The following is a 17,119-nucleotide window of genomic DNA, read 5'->3' as shown; positions in this document are numbered from 1 at the left end:
CGCAGACCGATGAACATGGCTTTTTTTTGTGGAAAAAATCGAGTCATGTCAGATTCTTGTGGTTTTCGAATAGTACACAGTTAGTCCTACGCCTTGAGATGCAACTCCTTCGCACGGCCATCGCACGGTGAAGCAGCATCTGTCGATTATTCTTGTTGCTTATGTCTGAGACGCGTCCTGAGTTCTCTTGCAGAACTTGATCGACGTAAGCGTCATACCGAGATCTGCGCAAGATGCCGAGAGTGGCAGGTCGCAGAGCGTCTGAGATGATGTTGTGAGATCGACAAGTCGTGAGAGATCGTCCGCATTGCGTCTTATCCACTGTAGCATATTGATAACGTGGTAATTTCGTATGATCAGTCGATATTAATATAATTAAAAGCTTGGTCTGACATGAGCCTTGACGATGATCACAGGCTGGTTCTATAAATGCAGCTCAAGTAGGTAGGAATGGCTCAGATCTACCCGACATAGTAAGGAACGTTATTACCCATCTTCTAGCTTGAAGAGATGCGAGTAATGTTGACGTTATCAAACTCTGCCTCTATCCCAAATACCCTCACGCCATCCATTCCGCTCTTATACACATCATCTTTTACGCTGATGACAATGTGCCGCTCGCCTTTGAGCTCCACATGTATTGAACTGCCATCTGCCGTCACCCTGAGTCGATGTTGCTCTGCCGGCTCGATACCAACCTCTTCCCTTCCAAGAACTATAACGCCGGTGGCATCTGTTCGGCCGAGGACCAGGGAGCCAGTGGTGCTGATGACTGCATAGTAACCTTTGTAGGAGTCATCGTCACTAGACGGGCCCGAAACTCGGAAGAAAAGACCTGCATAGCCCACGCAATTGCTGTTGCCCTTGGAGATTTTCACGTCGGTCTCATATATAAAGTCGGAAAAGTTGGTGTTGAGCAAGGCCAGGCCACCTGATGAAGCATTTCCTCGTAGAACATTTGTTTTAGCGTCCCAGTCACCTCCATGGGTTTCCCAACCGATCATATTGCCGTCCTCAAAGTTGTCATGGACCAGCATCTTGACTGGTTCAATAGTGCCATCCTCATTGAAGTAGAGCCGGTCATATGCCAAGTGTCGGTCGTTTCCGTCAGTTGACCCCAATGGATGCCGATGGTACAACATGTAATAGATGTCCGTATTAGGGACTTGAATTACGGCGTTGTGGCCGGAGCCTGTTGCCACGGCTTCATCTTGTTGCAATATCTTTGCGATACGGTCAAATGGCCCGAGTGGTGAGCTGCTCATGCCGTATGAAACTGCGTAGTCAGGCCCTCCCCAGCCACCCTCGCTCCAGAAGAGGTAGTAAACGCCATTACGCTTGAGCATCTGCGGCCCCTCAACGTAGTTCTCTGGAGTAATTTCCTTGAAGGTGGTACCGTCGTCAAAGGTACCCAGGCTAATCATGTCGTCATTCAGTTTGGCGACGTTGGCGTGAGAGTGTCCGCCGTAATAGATGTAAGCTTGCCCATCGTCGTCAATAAAGACGTCTTGATCGATTGGCTGTGCACCGTTATGATATGCGCCAATGAGTGGATGTCCAAGGGGATCTCGATACGGGCCCTCTGGCTTCTCTGCCACGCCCACGCCGATGCCGCCTAGTTCCGAGTCTGACTGGATATCATTGGCACCGAAATAGAGGTAATACGTGCCGTTGCGATAGACTGGCGCCGGGGCCCAAACAGCGCGATGTGCCCAGGTGAAATCGTCAGCAGTCAGAATCGTCGAGTGCTTGGTCCAGTGAACCAAGTCTGGAGATGAGAAGGCGTCGAGATACGTCTGTTCATCGTACGGCCGTGACGCCGTCGGATACACCCAGTACTCGCCATTGTAGAACTGAGTGTCTGGATCAGCATACCAACCATCGACAAACGGATTTCCCGCTTCAGACGTGGCAAAGTCGGGCGTCTTGGAGACAGCAGCCAGGCAAGAGGAAGACCAAAGGGTCGCTAGTAGTACTTGAACCGATCGAGACTGCATCTTGAGATGGTGATTAATCTAGGTCATCTCTGGCATCATTCATTCAGTATTTCAATATGTGATTTCAGATTGTTTGGAAGCCGGATCCTGTTCAGCATCGAGTGTTGAACAAGGCATGATGATCATGCGGCGCAGCTCAAGTGATCCTTCAGCAAAGGTACTAATTTCTAGCGCTGCGACGGTACAGCCATCAGGTACCGAGGTACATGCGCCAGTCTCACATCATGTAGAATTCAACGCCAACAGACAACTGTCGTTTATTTTTATAAGGTACATGGAGCAAGATTGAAGGAATCTCCGAGGTAGACGATTGTATGATTGTACAGGTAAGCGTAAGGTAAGCTGTCCAACTATTTCTCTACGGGATAAAGTTGATAGAGAACGAGGCCCACAGATTGATAAGATCAAATGCCGCCACCTTCATCTTGTCAGCCCATCCCACAACCTTCAAACAAGGTCACCCAGTCATTCAAATTTTCAAAAAGCCCTTCTTGACCAATCGATTCTCTGCCCGAATCCTGAAATCGGTATCGCGCGCCACCATTGACAAGACGGTATTTCGGCACGGCGTCTCCAGCCGAAAAGTCCACTTTACGGGGACAACTCCATCAATAGTCCCATCCGCGCTCTTGCACAGCCGCTACCCGACAGCATCTTCGGACCACCAGTCTGGCCGCTGTGGAGAAAAATTGGTGTACTTTTGCTGTTTTTCTTCTCTGCGGGCTGTCCCGGAATCGAGTTTTGATCTCCGAATGGAGATGCTGATGATGTCAATCTCGACTGAGTGATATATAAGTTGCGGCTGTTGCGGAAGGGATCGATGAAACGGCACCCGGCGTGACAAGTCTGAGAAGTAGAAAATCGGAGAAGAGAGGTTATTGTAGAATAAGAATGAGCTCAGACGTATTCACAAGTCTCAGCTTTATAGAAAATGAAGATTTCTTGGTCTGTATACCGCAGCCAGGATATAACAGACCACGATAATCGTCTGACTGCTCCATCAAAGGCCTCAGAAAAATAATTAGCGCCATTATCAATCAATCGTAATAGAAGTCGGCTCAACTTTAGGAATGCCAAGTTGACGGCTGCCCAAGTCCGCTACTAGGGCTGATCGTGGGTCTCAGTCGGCTTCATATTCGGAACAGCAACGCCGAAATCCAGGAAATGCCAACTGCTCGTATATAATCAGATGCCTCTGTCTACTCATCTAATCTTATCTGATCTGATCATCGCCTATGATCAGCCAACTTCTCCGTCATCTTCATGCCCACCATGGAGACCAAGGTGCCAGACGCTACCGAAGCCGGCGAGATTGGATTTCAGAGCAGGAGATCTAGCATCTCCGAGGACAAACGGCCGTCTGGTAAACATTCTGTGATATCCTTGAGCTTCGATGAGCTGACTGGGTTATGGTCTATTAGAGGAATCAAAGACGCCGACAGAAGAAGTCCTTTACGCCGCCGGGGTTGGACACCGGACGGATGACCCTTCTTTGCCTTGCCTCACTTTGCGTATGTGGGTGATTGGCATTGGCTTTTGTCTTATCGGCAGCGGTGTCAACACGTTATACACATTTCGGCTTCCATCAGTCACTCTCTCCCAGTCTGCGATCCAGTTCTTAGCATATCCTCTGGGAAAAGCCTGGGAGTTCGTCATCCCAGACTGGGGCTTGACTGTTTTTGGAGTTCGTCACAGTCTGAATCCTGGCCCCTTCAACTACAAGGCATGTATAAAACATGATCAATCCTCTAGGGGGCAAAATCTAATCTGAGTCGTACGAGTCAGGAAAATATTCTCATCTACATCCTGGCCAACTTGAGCTACCTCACCCGTCTAAGCGCCGACGTATTGACCGAGCAGCGAGTATTCTATGGCGCCAACACTGGTTGGGGTTTCGAAATTACTATAACACTGGCCACTATTCTCTATGGCTTTTCTTTAGCCGGCTTTGGTAGATCACTTGTTGTCGAACCGAAGAGTCTGGTGTGGCCTGGGGTACTGGCCAACACGGCCTTGAACGCTGCTCTGCATCCAGCAGGAAAGGAAGATGAAACCGAGTATGCTATCCATCCTTTTGAAGAAAAATAATTTCTGACTGATTTTGATCAGGGCTAAATGGAGGTCTTCGCGGTACAAGTTCTTCTTGATTGCTTTCACAGCGGCCTTTGTCTGGTACTGGTTCCCAGACTTCATCTTTCCAGCGCTGGGGTATTTTACCTGGGTCTGTTGGATCGCACCTCGCAATCCAGTGGTCAACCAGATCTTTGGCATGAAGAGCGGCATTGGGCTTTTGCCATTCACATTTGACTGTAAGTACCGTGTATCTGGTATGACATTCTGAGCTCACCCAGTATGAAAGGGGCGGAAATCGCATACATTGGAAGCCCTCTGGTGGTACCAACCTGGGCCATTCTCAATACCCTTGCGTCAGTCGTCTTTTGGATCTACATCGTCACTCCAGCCATTTACTACTCAAATACTTGGCTGTCGGCATATCTTCCCATTCAGAGCAATTCGATTTACGACAACACTGGAAGCACATACAACGTTTCTCGAGTCATCAACAAGAAACAAGGATTTGTCTTTGAGCCGGAAAAGTACGAAGAATACTCACATGTAAGAGTATTCGACCGTGATCTCTACTTTCGTTGCTGAACAAGAACAGATATATCTTCCAGTCACTTACGCTCTAAACGCTTTTGGCCTATGTTTTGCTTGCATCTCCTCACTGTTTGTCTGGATGTTCCTCGAGAAGCGCCACGAAATAGCACAAGCATTCCGAGACTCCCAGCTTCCTGCTCTCTTTGGACGTAAAACAGATGCCAGACCAGGTTTACAACCGCAGTACAACAATGTTCCCATGTGGTGGTATGGTGCCTCTTTTCTTGTGTCTTTGGGGCTTGGCATTTTTGCCTGCGAGTTTTATCCCGTTCAGTTACGCTGGTATGGAGTCATCTTTGCCATGTTTGTATCTGCAGTCTTCTACCTTCCTGTAAGTCACATGCACCCCATGTTAGTACGACCTAGATGCATGTGTTAATAGACCTTTTGAATAGTTGGCCTGGGTCTATGCCACGACCAACATGAAAGTCCAGATTGACATCTTCTGTCGAGTGGTCGCTGGCTACATCTGGGAAGGCAAAGTCCTGGCCAACATCTGGTTCTTTGACTTGGGCTACATCTCTGGTATCAAGGCTCTCGCATTTGCCCAAGATCTGAAGCTGGGAATATATTCCAACGTAAGTATAGAACTGCATATGGAAGTTTTGCTGGAAGTAAAACTAACTGAACGCAGATCCCACCCAGGCACCTGTTCATTGTCCAGATTGTTGGCTTGATCATGGGGACATTGGGGCAAGTCTCGGTTTTGAATTGGGCTCTGGGCCATGTCCCAGATATCTGTTCTCTGACTGCAAAGAATGGATTCACATGCCCTTATTCTCGCACCCACTTCAACACTAGCATGGTCTGGGGCGCTCTTGGGCCTCGTAGGTTCTTCGCTGATGGTACATTATATCGTGACCTCTTATGGTTCTTTTTAATTGGAGCCATCCTTCCAGTCATTGTGTATGCCATGAAGAAAACTTGGCCAGAGCAGCGGTGGCTAGAAAAGGTTCACATCCCACTATTTCTTGGCGGGCTGAATTACATTCCCCCTGCCTCTGGGACAAATTACGGTAGTTGGGTCATCGTTGGCCTGGTGTTTGGTTTGTGGATTAAGAAGAAGAGTAGAGGCTGGTGGCGCCGATACAATTTCGTGCTCAGCTCAGCCCTGGATTGTGCTACAGCCATTGCAGGCATCATCATCTTCTTTGCCATCTTCTATACTGGAGCGGCCGACAAGTTCTCTTGGTGGGGAACTACCGTACATGAGGTTCGTTATATCACGAGTTTGCCGAATATGAGCAGCAGCTAATCAAATATTCTCTAGGATACTTGCGACTGGAAGAGCTGTACATATAAGACGGTCCAGAAGGGGCAGACGTTTGGGCCGTAGTGATACGAGTTGATGGAAAAGAGCGAAGCATTAAAGCCATTAGAGTTAGACAAAATTAAACAGCTTAGTACTAATTGACTTTTTTGGACGAAGAGTACTCCGTATATGTAGAATTGACAGAGCCAAATACCTAGTAAGTTTGTGGCGCCTGTTCTATTCAGTCCGTTGTAACATCCAATATTCAATGTCGTACCCCTCGCAGATGTGACGCAACGAAATAGCAAACATATGTCTCTCATATCTATAAGAAAAAACCCAAATGATAAAAAAATAATATACCAAGTGAATACGAGATATTGAATCCATTTTCACTTAGGAATCTAATTCAACGTTATGTGTAATACTCAATAGCAATTGCAACTCTTGTAGCCAGTGCCCAGAAAGAGAGAAATATACACGACCCCATTTCCCGAACATCAGCCGTCCCAGCCAATCACAGCCGCCCATTTTGCAAGCAGCATTGGCTCCAGCCATTGGAACTCCGATATATGCCATTTCAAAGCTCAAAACTGCCAAATCCTCGAGCCACCCTCCCCAGGAATCAAGCAAACCGCCTCCCCTCCTCCCGGAACCACACAATGGCGAGCAAAATCACGCCCTTCCTCCTCCGCTCCGGCGTCCGCTGCGCATCGCGCGTCGCCCGCCCTCAGGCCCGCGCCTTTTCCATCACAGCCAGCCGGCCCAGCGACACCCTCCAAGTGGTAAAGTCTCCATCGCCCCCAAAAACCTCAAAAACTCACCCCCGGCCCTCGAATTCAGTTCGCTGCTGCAATTGCGCTGAGTGCCACCCTTGAAAGAGAGAGAGAGCCAGATCGCCCATTGAGAAAACAAACCGTTCCAGAAGTTTCGCTGACCTCGAATCCTCCTCCAGCACCGAAACACACCCGACAACAACCCCGACCTGCCCTTCAAGTTCAACGCCCAGAATGAGAAGCTCATCGCCGAGATCCTCAAGCGCTACCCTGCCCAGTACAAAAAGGCCGCCGTCATGCCCCTGCTCGACCTCGGCCAGCGCCAGCACGGCTTCACCAGCATCAGCGTCATGAACGAGGTCGCCCGCCTGCTCGAGATGCCCCCCATGCGAGTCTACGAGGTCGCCTCCTTCTACACCATGTACAACCGCACCCCCGTGGGCAAGTTCTTTGTCCAGGCCTGCACAACGGTACGCACTCCTTGATCCTTATTCCTACGGCTCCGTTCCCCATTCTTCGCCATTGGCGGCTTTGGGAATCACATCATACATCACAGCTACAATTGGAGAGAACAAGGGAGGGGAGGGGTAGCATCATCTCATTATATCCCCCTCCAAAATCACCAGATATCAGATATCAAAAGAACATGCAGCTAACCAACCCCTTCCACACGCAGACCCCCTGCCAGCTCGGCGGCTGCGGCTCCGACGCCATCGTCAAGGCCATCACCAACCACCTCGGCATCAAGCAGGGCGAGACCACAAAGGACGGCCTCTTCACCTTCATCGAAGTCGAGTGCCTCGGCGCCTGCGTCAACGCCCCCATGATCCAGATCAACGACGACTACTACGAGGACCTCACCCCCGAGACCACCGTCAAGCTGCTCGACGCCCTCAAGGCCTCCGCCGCCTCCGTCGGCGGCACCGCCAAAGCCCCCGTCGCCGGGCCCCTTACCGGAAGGAAGTCGTGCGAGAACAGCGCGGGATTGACGAACCTGACATCAGAGCCGTGGGGTGCGGAGAAGACGAGATCCGATTTGTAAATTTAAGAAAGGAAGGGAATGAAATATAAGGGGGAGGAGAGGGAGAGGGCGGTGTTTGACACGGGTTTTAAATGTACATAACGCCATGTTGAATGCCAGAAAAAGTATAGACCAAATCTTGGTGGTGTGCGATAAATACAGTCAAAGTTGATAATGCATGTGCATACTCCTGAATAAGAGGACATTTCATTCGTTGTATTTCTTTTCATGCGGTACATTTTTCGCAATCTGAAGTCATATGCAAAAGATATCAAAGAGATTGGATAAAAAAGAAAAAGGTCCCAATGGAAAATGTTTACGCAAGTCGCATAATCCATCCCTCTCCGCGCCGCCTATTCATATCATCCAGGCCACCCCAAATCACAATTCCAGTCTCTTCCAAGTCGAACATCGGGGCACTGGCCAGCCTGCCCCGACCCCTTGGCACTTCCAGCACCTCATCGTCATAAGGCCCCATAGTTACCTTTGTCCATTTGCCTTCGCCAGTCTTGCGGCCCACGGCTGAGAACATGGCTGCCGTGAAGCTTGCAGCGGTCATGCCTACCGGCGGAACCTGGAATACCCACACGTCGTTGTGAGATTTGCCGGCGCCATTGTAGCCGTCCGCGCTCGGGCTGGCTTCACCCATGGTCAGGACGAGATACTCGGTGCCGCCGCCAAAGGTGATGGCTTCAAGAGAAGACACACTTCGCGGTGCGGGCCAGACCTGGACATTCTCGGAAGGAATCTCATGAGAAGAAGCCTCGGGCATAGCCTCCAAGATAGACTGCCAGCTACCACGGGCTCGAACAGCCACCTCGCCCCGAGTAACACGGTCATCAAACATTTCAACCTCGAGGTTCAAAAAGTCGAGCTGACCTCCAATCTCATTCTGTCCGTCGTATCCACCAAAACGGAAGATTCGACTCTTGCTGATGCAGATGGAGGTGCCGCTACGGGCAGGTCCTGGCGCTGCAGGCAGTTCAGTCCACATGCGTGAGTGGACGTCGAAAGCCCAAAGGTCACTAGTGCGGTCGCCGTTGGCTAGAACACCAGCATGCACGAAGAAGGTGCCGTAACCGCTCGTCTCCTCGTCAATTGCATTCTCGGCAACGTTGCCAACAATGGGATCCTGAGGGATGCCCGTCTTGGAGGTATCACCAAGCGCCCACTCCTGCCAGGTCTGAGGCTGGGTTGGCGGGGGAGGGGCAAAGTCGCGGGGCCGATCCGTCGCGGTAGCACTGTGATAGCTTCGTGGTGCTGGATGAGGAACGATGGATCCGCCCTTGACAGCCGGGACCGGGTCGAGATAGGTCCAAAGTCGAGTGCGGGTATCAAAGATCCAGACACGGCCCCCTTCATCCAAAGGCCTCATATCTGGCCCACCACGGCCGCCGTACAAGAAGATGCGGGACCCAATGACGGCAGTTGCATGCCCAACTCGTGGTGACGGGACATCGCCCAACTTGTCAGCTCGTCCTTTGCCCTTATCCGCTGTTGTCGGCGTGGCTTCTCCTTGGTCACTCTCTTCAGTGGGATCATTGTTGTCGCTGTCACTCTCTTCCTCTTCGAGTTCTTCACCAAGGTCTTCAGCTTTGGCCTTGGCTCTTTTGGAAGGCTTATCCAATCCATCTTTTTTGCCCTTGTCCTGAATCGGTGCCGGTACAGGGATCGTATGGTCTGGTTTGGCCGGGATTTTGAAGTAGTCGGCAGGAGCGCTGCTAAAGGGAAGGCGAATGACAACAATGTCATTGTCGACGGGTTCGTGGGGGGTGATCTCGCCACCAAAGATGTAGGCGCAGCCAGAGATGATGTCAAGAGAGTGGGAAGAACGAGGAACCGGGGGCAAATCAATGCGCTCCCAGGTGCCTTTCAGGCCTTCCTGCTGGGGTTGCCTTCGGAAAGCATCAAACGAGAACTGTGGCATGGCCGGCAGAGAAGGGAGATTGGGCAAAGAAGGCATGGCCGGCATAGAGGGCATGGTGGGCATGTTGTTCTGCGCAGCTTGCCATACCTCCGTCGAACGGCGCTTGATGGTGCCGCCGATATTGTCCATGGTGTCGATGTACAGCTTCCCAGAGCTGGTGGGGGAAGCAAAGTATCTCGAGAAGATGTAGTGGTGATGACAAGGGAGAGATGCAAGTGTTAGGGCAATGGGCAATGGAAAAGACAAGCTCCGGCGGGAAGAGGAGAATTGGAAGGGATTAGTGAGATGCAAGATGGTTGGCTGCTGACTTTGACTTGCTGTGGATGGGAGACGATTGAGCGTCGGAGGATGACGTACGAGGAGCTATTTCAGTACTACCTGGTAATGGGTGCTAGAGGTGCTCTAAGTTCCCTGTAAGAGAGCAGCTGGAGGAATCTCGGAGGCCCTACGGAGCAGAGGACATCACACCAAAACCAAAAGAGCCCCGATTTGTGCAGCTCATCCGTGCCGACCGTGGCCGAGTCTCGATCGTGTGGGCTGGGCTGGGCTGTGATCCTTCAATCCAGAGGGCGAGAGTGGGGACCGTATTCAGTAGGTAAGCATGGATGAGAGAGAGGCGGAGCAGCAAGAAAGCGCTGGACTTCATGTAGGTTCCATTTGCTAGTAGTGTAGGTAGCTAGCAGGATTAGCATGCATCCATCCTGTAGGTAAGTCAGTAAGCAAAAGCAGAACAGCTTCTAATGCATTGCAATGGATGTCCTTGTGTGTCCGACATGTGGTTGCTATCACTATTGAATGCCAGACAAGTGTGGACGTGAGCTGACGGCAAATCGTTAGCGGGGCTTAGCGTGCCGTTTGATGCAGGCATTGATGGACCGACTATTACGGCTTGGAGCGCTCAATCGTATTGTCAAACACGTGTCAAAGCAATTTGATGGAATGGACGTGGAAAAAAAGCACCGATGACAGCAGCTATACATGGACAGTAGCATTGCAGAATGTACCTCGGACGATAAATATATACAAAATAGTAATAGTAGCAAATATCGCCGAGTGTCCGATAACGACCTTGCCTGAGGTTATGAAGCTTGCTCAAGGAAGTGGGAAGTGGGGGAACAGCTCCAGCTCCAGCTGTCGAATGAAGAAAAGAGGCCTCGCACTCTGCCTTGCCCTGATTTGGCTGCCCCCCTCTGGCCAACTTGCATTGTATGTCGAGAATCGTCTGATTCGACCATGATGAGCTCCTAAAAGGGTTGCATTACAGGGACGACCAGAGCACGGCAAAGTTGCAGGACTTGAGGACTTGAGGAGCTGCCTATGTACAAGCATTTCGTCTTCATCGAGATCCTTGCACTGATGGCGAAGAAGATGCCTAGCGGTACGGAGAATACGGAGAGAACCAGCATACAGATCCAGTCAAGCTGCTGCGCCATCAGGGATTGATTAAAAAGGACTGATTGATCATTTTCTGCCTACAGAGCATTGTATCCTCATCTAAGTATCGTTGCTGCCCTTTGAAATAGATTGCTATTCCGAAGACCAAGAGTGATCGATCTCTTGCATATTACCCTTTAGTTTGTACACTAACCTCCAGTACATATAACCACAAGAGGGAAAAAATTCATCAATATTCATTCACGTCTCCTTACAGCTATTTACAACATCATAACACTCCCGACCGCAAAGAATACTCAAAGCGACGGCATTGCCGCGCTGTTCCCCCCCTGCATACGTATGAAGCTGTTGTTGGTCATGCAAAATTCGTCCAAAAGGGCGTCTAAGCCACCTGAATCCCGGCCAGCGCTATGGACTGCGAACCTATCACCTGTGCTTTTCGAATGAAGATATCAGATCAACCAACAACATACTCTCTCTCCCTCCCAGTTTCCTGACGACATTCAATTTATTTCATGCCAGAGCCTCGTCCGCTTGCCCCACGAGATCATACACTTTGTACCTATCCCCTGCGACGTCGCATTCATCTTGGCCATTCATCTATCGCTGACGTGCTCAGCCATGCTCGGCAACCCTCTTCTGTAGCATGCAGATCTCGAGTTGTCGTACGAGCGGCATCTCGAGAATTCATTTTCCCAATCAGGACTCCATGGCCCTCGGTAATGACCTTCTTCGTTGCTTGATACTTCTAGGTCCCGTTTAAGGCCTGCGAACTTGCTGCATGGCCGGCGCTTAGATTCTGGGGCACGCGCCCCTGTCGCGGCTTGCCACCCTCTCGGAACGTTTCATCCATCAGGCTCTGGCTGAACCCAAGATGGTGGTGGCTGCAGTGTCGCGCGTATGCTCACCATATATAGATGCCCAGTGAACCCACATGAATCCTTTGATGTAGACATCAGATAGTCCAGCCTCATGCTCGCTTGCCATCCGATCTGATCGACTCTTATCCGCCTTTCCAGCCTTTTGGTTTTCCAAAGTTCTTTAATAATCTGTATCATGGAAGAAATTTATCAAAGGCTAAGCGCGGTGAACTTGTGGCAGGGCTTTAGCAATTCGGGTGAGACGTCGTTTGAAGTAATCGAGGCGAGGCTTCAACATGCGTCTGGGGAAATCATCACCACCCCCAGGACTGTCCACCTGAAAGAGCTGGACACCTGGCTAGCCGAAGGATCAGAAGACGACGAAGATCCGAAACAATCTTTGGTTTTGCGACTAGCTTTGATCGGTTGCGACATCAAAACCAGGGTCCTAAAGCTATCCAAAGATGTGCTTGATTCCATACTTGACGAATTCAATCTTGAGTTAGCCTATACATACTCACAGAGCTGCATCACCAATGTATCTGCTATTCCATCCAAAGGTTCCCAGACATATTCATTTTGCTATATGCCCAAGCTGGTAGCTGTCTGGGCGCAGAAGCACCTCAACTCACGGATTTCGGCTGATCGACCGCATCTTACGCAAGGACTCATATTCGTCGAAGAGTCTAACAAGGGATTCCTATCTGATAATCTCTGCTCATCTTGGAACGCCCTACTTTATCATAGCCCCATGTTTCCCGCCCTTTTATTCAGCATGATCCTCAGCATGCAGATTCATTATGAGGAATCAAAGATCAAGATGAAGTTGCGCGATGTCGAAATCCAAACAGGCCAAGATAGAATGGCCGAGCGAAAAAGCGAGGAGAATACAACAGCAAAATATATCAAGCTAGCTGCCCAGGTGGACCGACATGCTGTAAAGCTGGCCAGCGTGGGCAGGAAGAGCAAGATGGCAGAAAAGACTCTGGCTTTCATTTTAGAAAATACACTGCAGCCGTTCGGTGGCGGTGGCAGAGCTATGACTGCATCGGCCAAGGCCCATCAACTGCTGAGAAGTCATGCGTCTCTTTTACAAGATAGACTATCAATGCAGGCTGTCGACATAGAATTCACCCTGAAGCGTGTTCAACTTCAGGCCAATACAGTAAGTTTCGCGGCTAAAACACATTTTTGATCTGATATGGGCTAACACCTTGAAGCTTACGGGCATCATCTCCAGAGACGACGTCAAAGCGAACCTCGACTTGGCAGAATCTCAGCATCGCGACTCTTTGTCAATGAAGACGTTAGCCATCGTCACCATGGTCTTCCTCCCAGGAAGCTTCATCTCCGCGTTGTTCTCAACCTCCATGTTTGATTGGGACAGCGTCGATCCTACTTCGAATAGCATTGGGGTGAAAACAATGCCTCAGTTCAGCTTGTACTGGGCCATCACCATTCCGCTCACTTTTGTTACCTTTCTACTCTACTTTTTCTGGCTGCGAATGATGAAACAGCAGCGAGACCGCAGAAAACAGAGCTTTGATCAACTCTCTGCTGAAGAGAAGGGTGACCCGGATGCGATTGAAATGGTCAAACTGCGAAAGGACACTGAATTCAGAAAGAAGTCGTCTATGCCTTTTGGTAGCTGGTAAGAGAGGCGGGTGTGTTGTTGGCGGTGCGAATATGCTTCATACATTTTCCTTTTTCGTTTCCCCGGCACTGAATAACAGCCCATTTTCCTTTCTTCAATATGATTCCCAACTTCGATTGCAGTATATGTATCTAGAGTATATTATACCTAGCATAATCAATACCGAATGACGATATGAACAAATTTGAAATGATGGAACTGAAAGGAATTAAAGCTACAACTAGTGCCTCACATGTGTTTCATGAGCGGAGGTAGATTAAAAGATACATGAACGTGTTGCATTATCTTAAGACTGAGGTATTATCTTAATCCAAAATAAGGGAATATTATACTGAATGCCATCAAAAAGCTCAAATGTTCATAAATATATGGTTGAGCCAAGTAAAAACTAAGTTTTCCATTGAATAATTTTTAATATTTATGTACAAGTATTTTGCATTCTGACATTTCATCTGTGAGTAGGTATTCCGTTGTAGCCATCCATTCCATTGGCTTCAAAGTTTCTAGACGCAGATCAGAGAGCTACCCTGCTATAGGCAGTTAGTCGCGAGCTTAAGCACCAGAAACATGAGCTTTCCCCACCAACGCTTAACCTCTGCTTTGCATCACTCCAAATGCTCCCTCGATTCAAGCACCAATTTGCCGCGGGGCAATTGCATTTCTCTTCTTGAACTACAGGCTGCTGGCCGAAAGCGGCAGTGTTCTTTTCTGCAGGTCTTCAAACTCTGCTAATTATGTCTATTTCCATCGCCTCATAGAGCCTCATTCTCTCGCGGTGTCGGGCTCCATGGCTGCTTATGCTTCCACGGGCGGCATCGTGCCCGCGCAGCTGGGCTTCCTCGCCTTGTTCAACCCCTCTCTAGGCCAGACGGACGAGACGATTGACGATCAGATCGTCTACTATGCCTCCGTATCGACGCAATCTTCCAGCCGCAAGCGGAGGCGCGCGCGCACGAGACCAACAGATGGGCTCTCCCAAGAAGAACGGCACGAGCGACTGCGACAGATAGGTCTTGCGCAGGGAATGGTTAGCTTCGGCCGCGATTTCTCAGACGGAGCCCCGGTAGACGCCATCGACACAGAAAAATCGAGGGTGATTGCGCATGAGCTGGAGCCGGGATGGTGGATACTTGCTGTGAGCCTTGAATAGTCGGTTCCAGATTGGTCAAGATGAAATGCTGATCTAGCTGCTGATAGAGTATCGATTTGAATAAAGTGCCTCTGCCGCCGCGACTACCTACTAAGACGGGGGAGCAACAGGAAGAGAGATACGAGTATTCGAGTCGGGAGATGAAACCTGCTACACTGCTACTGACGGATCTTCTGCGAGCACACAGCATCTTTCTCTTGCATCATGGATCATCGCTGAGCGCCTTGTTTGTTCGATACCGCCGAGTGAAATTCATCGCACTGCTTAGTCGTTATTGGGACTTATTTCTTTCCACCTGGAATGTCATGCTGCATGGAAACCCAGCAAGAGACATTTTTGGCGGAATCAACTTGGCCGCGTCTGGAGAGCTCGGCGTGGGCGTTGGTGAAGAGGACCGAGGAAGCGGGGAAAGAGAGGTGCTTGAGGGCTTGGTGAGCAGAGTGGAGGGGCTCGTTGATCTTGTCGTCTCGAGATTTGGGCCTGATGACCCGGAGACGGAGTCAAGCAAGTCGGATAAGATCGAACCAGAGCCGTGGCTAGGAAGTGGTAAAGAACCTAGAGCCGAAGACGGCGCTATATTCCTCGGTACGGGGACGCTATCACGAAAATCCCTACGAGACGTAACACATTGGATGGAAGATCTTTATACCTGGGGCGAACACGCTTATGGTCTCATTGATAGCCCAACCTCTACGCGCCGTGCCAAAGGCAAGAAGTCGACATCAAAGGTGCCGATTCTGAACGAGAGTCCGCCCCTAAAGACAGACGAAGCATCCAAAGCAGAGGAGCCTGCACCAGAAGCCGGCGAACCTCCGAGCGATGCCCAAGATACTCAGCCAAAGGCACCGGAAGCTGCAACGAGCCCGGTGAATCCTGAGCTTGAGGCTGGAAGGCTCGACAAAATGGTCAGCTACTTGACACTAGGATACGGTTCATATTGGTCGTTTCCTGGCGGCGGCGGCGGTAACTCGTCAGAGCCAGCCAACCAACAACCTGCAGCTGATGGCAAATCGCATGCGGAACCAAATCTCCAATCGCCAAAGTTACCATCTTCCTTGGAGTCGTCCGGCCACTACTTGATTGGTCTCAAAGGCGACATCGAAGATGACACTGCAGCTGTGAACGAAGTGGAAGGGACCATTGGCTCAGACGATGCTGAGGACGATGACGAAAACAACTCCCGCACCGTCCTTCGCACTCTCCACGTCGAGCTGGAAGGGTCTTCCGCAGAGAACCGGGCAGAGGGCACTGTCATTCGGGATTTCGAGCATGAAGTCAACCCGTTGACTCGATCCCAGGCGGTGGGTGGGTTGCTCGCGGGCTTCGACTCGCACGACATCAACATGGCAGAAAAGCTCCGTGTTGTCGTCTACGTCAACAAGCCATTCATCTTCACGTTCCTCTTCCGCCTCCGCACCGAGTCCCTCTCCTGGGACACGCTTTACCGCTCGCTGCACTACCAGCTGGCGCCGCTCAGGAAGCCCCTCTTGGCATCAACCAGGTACCGTGCCGAGCGCCCAGACGCCGGGCCCGCGTCCTCCCACATCCAAGACCTCGTATGGGATCCGCCCTCGCTCACTGTCCACTCGTCGATTCCCAACATTCCCGACTTCTTCCCCGACTCTTCGTCCTCATCTCCGTCATCATCATCATCGTGGTCTCGCGCGGATGCCGTAAGCACTCATCTCCATCTCCTCAACATCTACGCCGCGACGCGGTCTCGTATCGCCGACCTCGAGCGCACGCAAAAGACAAATCGCGGGTGGTGGATCGTCTGGACTCGGGTCCTCCAGCGCACCGCCGCTACTACCCCTTCCACCACCACCACTGCCACGGCACTGCCGCTATCCACCATCCATGAGTCCGCATCGTCATCATCCCTGACCTCGCACGAAGCATCCACCCAGGACCAAGACAAAGCCCCTTCCTCTCGTCGCTCCTCGACGTCCGCATCCTCCTCCCATCCACCTCCGCCGGCCGTCGACAAGGAAATCTTCCTCATACGGCGCGCGAGCGATCACATCGGCTTCCGCAGGGCCGCGGACGACGGAGCTTCCGGGGGAGGTGAGGGCCTGGGGCGGTTGGCACAGGGAATTGGCGTCGATACGAGGAGATATGTTGAAGAGCTGTTGACCTTGTTGTAAGTGAAGAATAAGGCGCTTTGTGGTTAGAGGCGGTTGGTTGCAAGGGTCTGGGGTGTTGCTTGGCGGGGATTTGATAATTATACAATACGAATAGCTGATGCGATCCGCCTATCACTATTTCAAAATTAGGTGATGGCAGGCCTCTTTGGACCCAGTAATGCAATGGATGAGTTCATGACCAACCTGGTAATTTCATCACCCCAGGGTACTAAGCAACCCCAGTGTACTAAGAATAGGTGCACGTTAAGAGATACACAATTTATGTCTGCCACATTTACACAT

The 17,119-nt window shown here is 50.7% G+C and overlaps 6 protein-coding genes across 6 annotated transcripts; 4 read left to right on the top strand and 2 right to left on the bottom strand.

Moving 5' to 3' along the window:
* Positions 1-497: 497 nt before the first annotated feature.
* Positions 498-1,997, bottom strand: T069G_04055 (glycosyl hydrolases family 43 domain-containing protein; the record flags this gene model as incomplete). The annotated part of the gene is made up of 1 exon (XM_056171265.1): positions 498-1,997. One exon carries the CDS (start codon positions 1,995-1,997, stop codon positions 498-500), a length of 1,500 nt encoding a protein of 499 aa, XP_056032157.1.
* Positions 1,998-3,269: 1,272 nt separating this feature from the next.
* Positions 3,270-5,994, top strand: T069G_04054 (OPT oligopeptide transporter protein domain-containing protein; the record flags this gene model as incomplete). Its single annotated transcript, XM_056171264.1, has 9 exons — positions 3,270-3,360; positions 3,419-3,720; positions 3,783-4,054; positions 4,107-4,306; positions 4,357-4,613; positions 4,663-4,989; positions 5,054-5,236; positions 5,293-5,871; positions 5,929-5,994. 9 exons carry the CDS (start codon positions 3,270-3,272, stop codon positions 5,992-5,994), a joined length of 2,277 nt encoding a protein of 758 aa, XP_056032156.1.
* Positions 5,995-6,572: 578 nt separating this feature from the next.
* On the top strand, positions 6,573-7,728 carry T069G_04053 (thioredoxin-like [2Fe-2S] ferredoxin domain-containing protein; the record flags this gene model as incomplete). Its single annotated transcript, XM_056171263.1, has 3 exons — positions 6,573-6,695; positions 6,866-7,156; positions 7,363-7,728. 3 exons carry the CDS (start codon positions 6,573-6,575, stop codon positions 7,726-7,728), a joined length of 780 nt encoding a protein of 259 aa, XP_056032155.1.
* Positions 7,729-8,023: 295 nt separating this feature from the next.
* On the bottom strand, positions 8,024-9,763 carry T069G_04052 (kelch motif domain-containing protein; the record flags this gene model as incomplete). The annotated part of the gene is made up of 1 exon (XM_056171262.1): positions 8,024-9,763. The coding sequence occupies one exon, from the start codon at positions 9,761-9,763 to the stop codon at positions 8,024-8,026; it is 1,740 nt and encodes a 579-aa protein (XP_056032154.1).
* Positions 9,764-12,085: 2,322 nt separating this feature from the next.
* On the top strand, positions 12,086-13,544 carry T069G_04051 (uncharacterized protein; the record flags this gene model as incomplete). The annotated part of the gene is made up of 2 exons (XM_056171261.1): positions 12,086-13,054; positions 13,110-13,544. The coding sequence occupies 2 exons, from the start codon at positions 12,086-12,088 to the stop codon at positions 13,542-13,544; spliced, it is 1,404 nt and encodes a 467-aa protein (XP_056032153.1).
* A 786-nt stretch (positions 13,545-14,330) lies between these two features.
* Positions 14,331-16,837, top strand: T069G_04050 (uncharacterized protein; the record flags this gene model as incomplete). The annotated part of the gene is made up of 2 exons (XM_056171260.1): positions 14,331-14,678; positions 14,741-16,837. 2 exons carry the CDS (start codon positions 14,331-14,333, stop codon positions 16,835-16,837), a joined length of 2,445 nt encoding a protein of 814 aa, XP_056032152.1.
* Positions 16,838-17,119: the final 282 nt, after the last annotated feature.

This window comes from Trichoderma breve, chromosome 2, assembly GCF_028502605.1.
Source record: "Trichoderma breve strain T069 chromosome 2, whole genome shotgun sequence".
In the NCBI taxonomy this organism is placed as follows: domain Eukaryota; kingdom Fungi; phylum Ascomycota; class Sordariomycetes; order Hypocreales; family Hypocreaceae; genus Trichoderma; species Trichoderma breve.
Note: the sequence above shows the minus strand (reverse complement) of the source record. Positions and strands in the feature narration are given on the sequence as shown.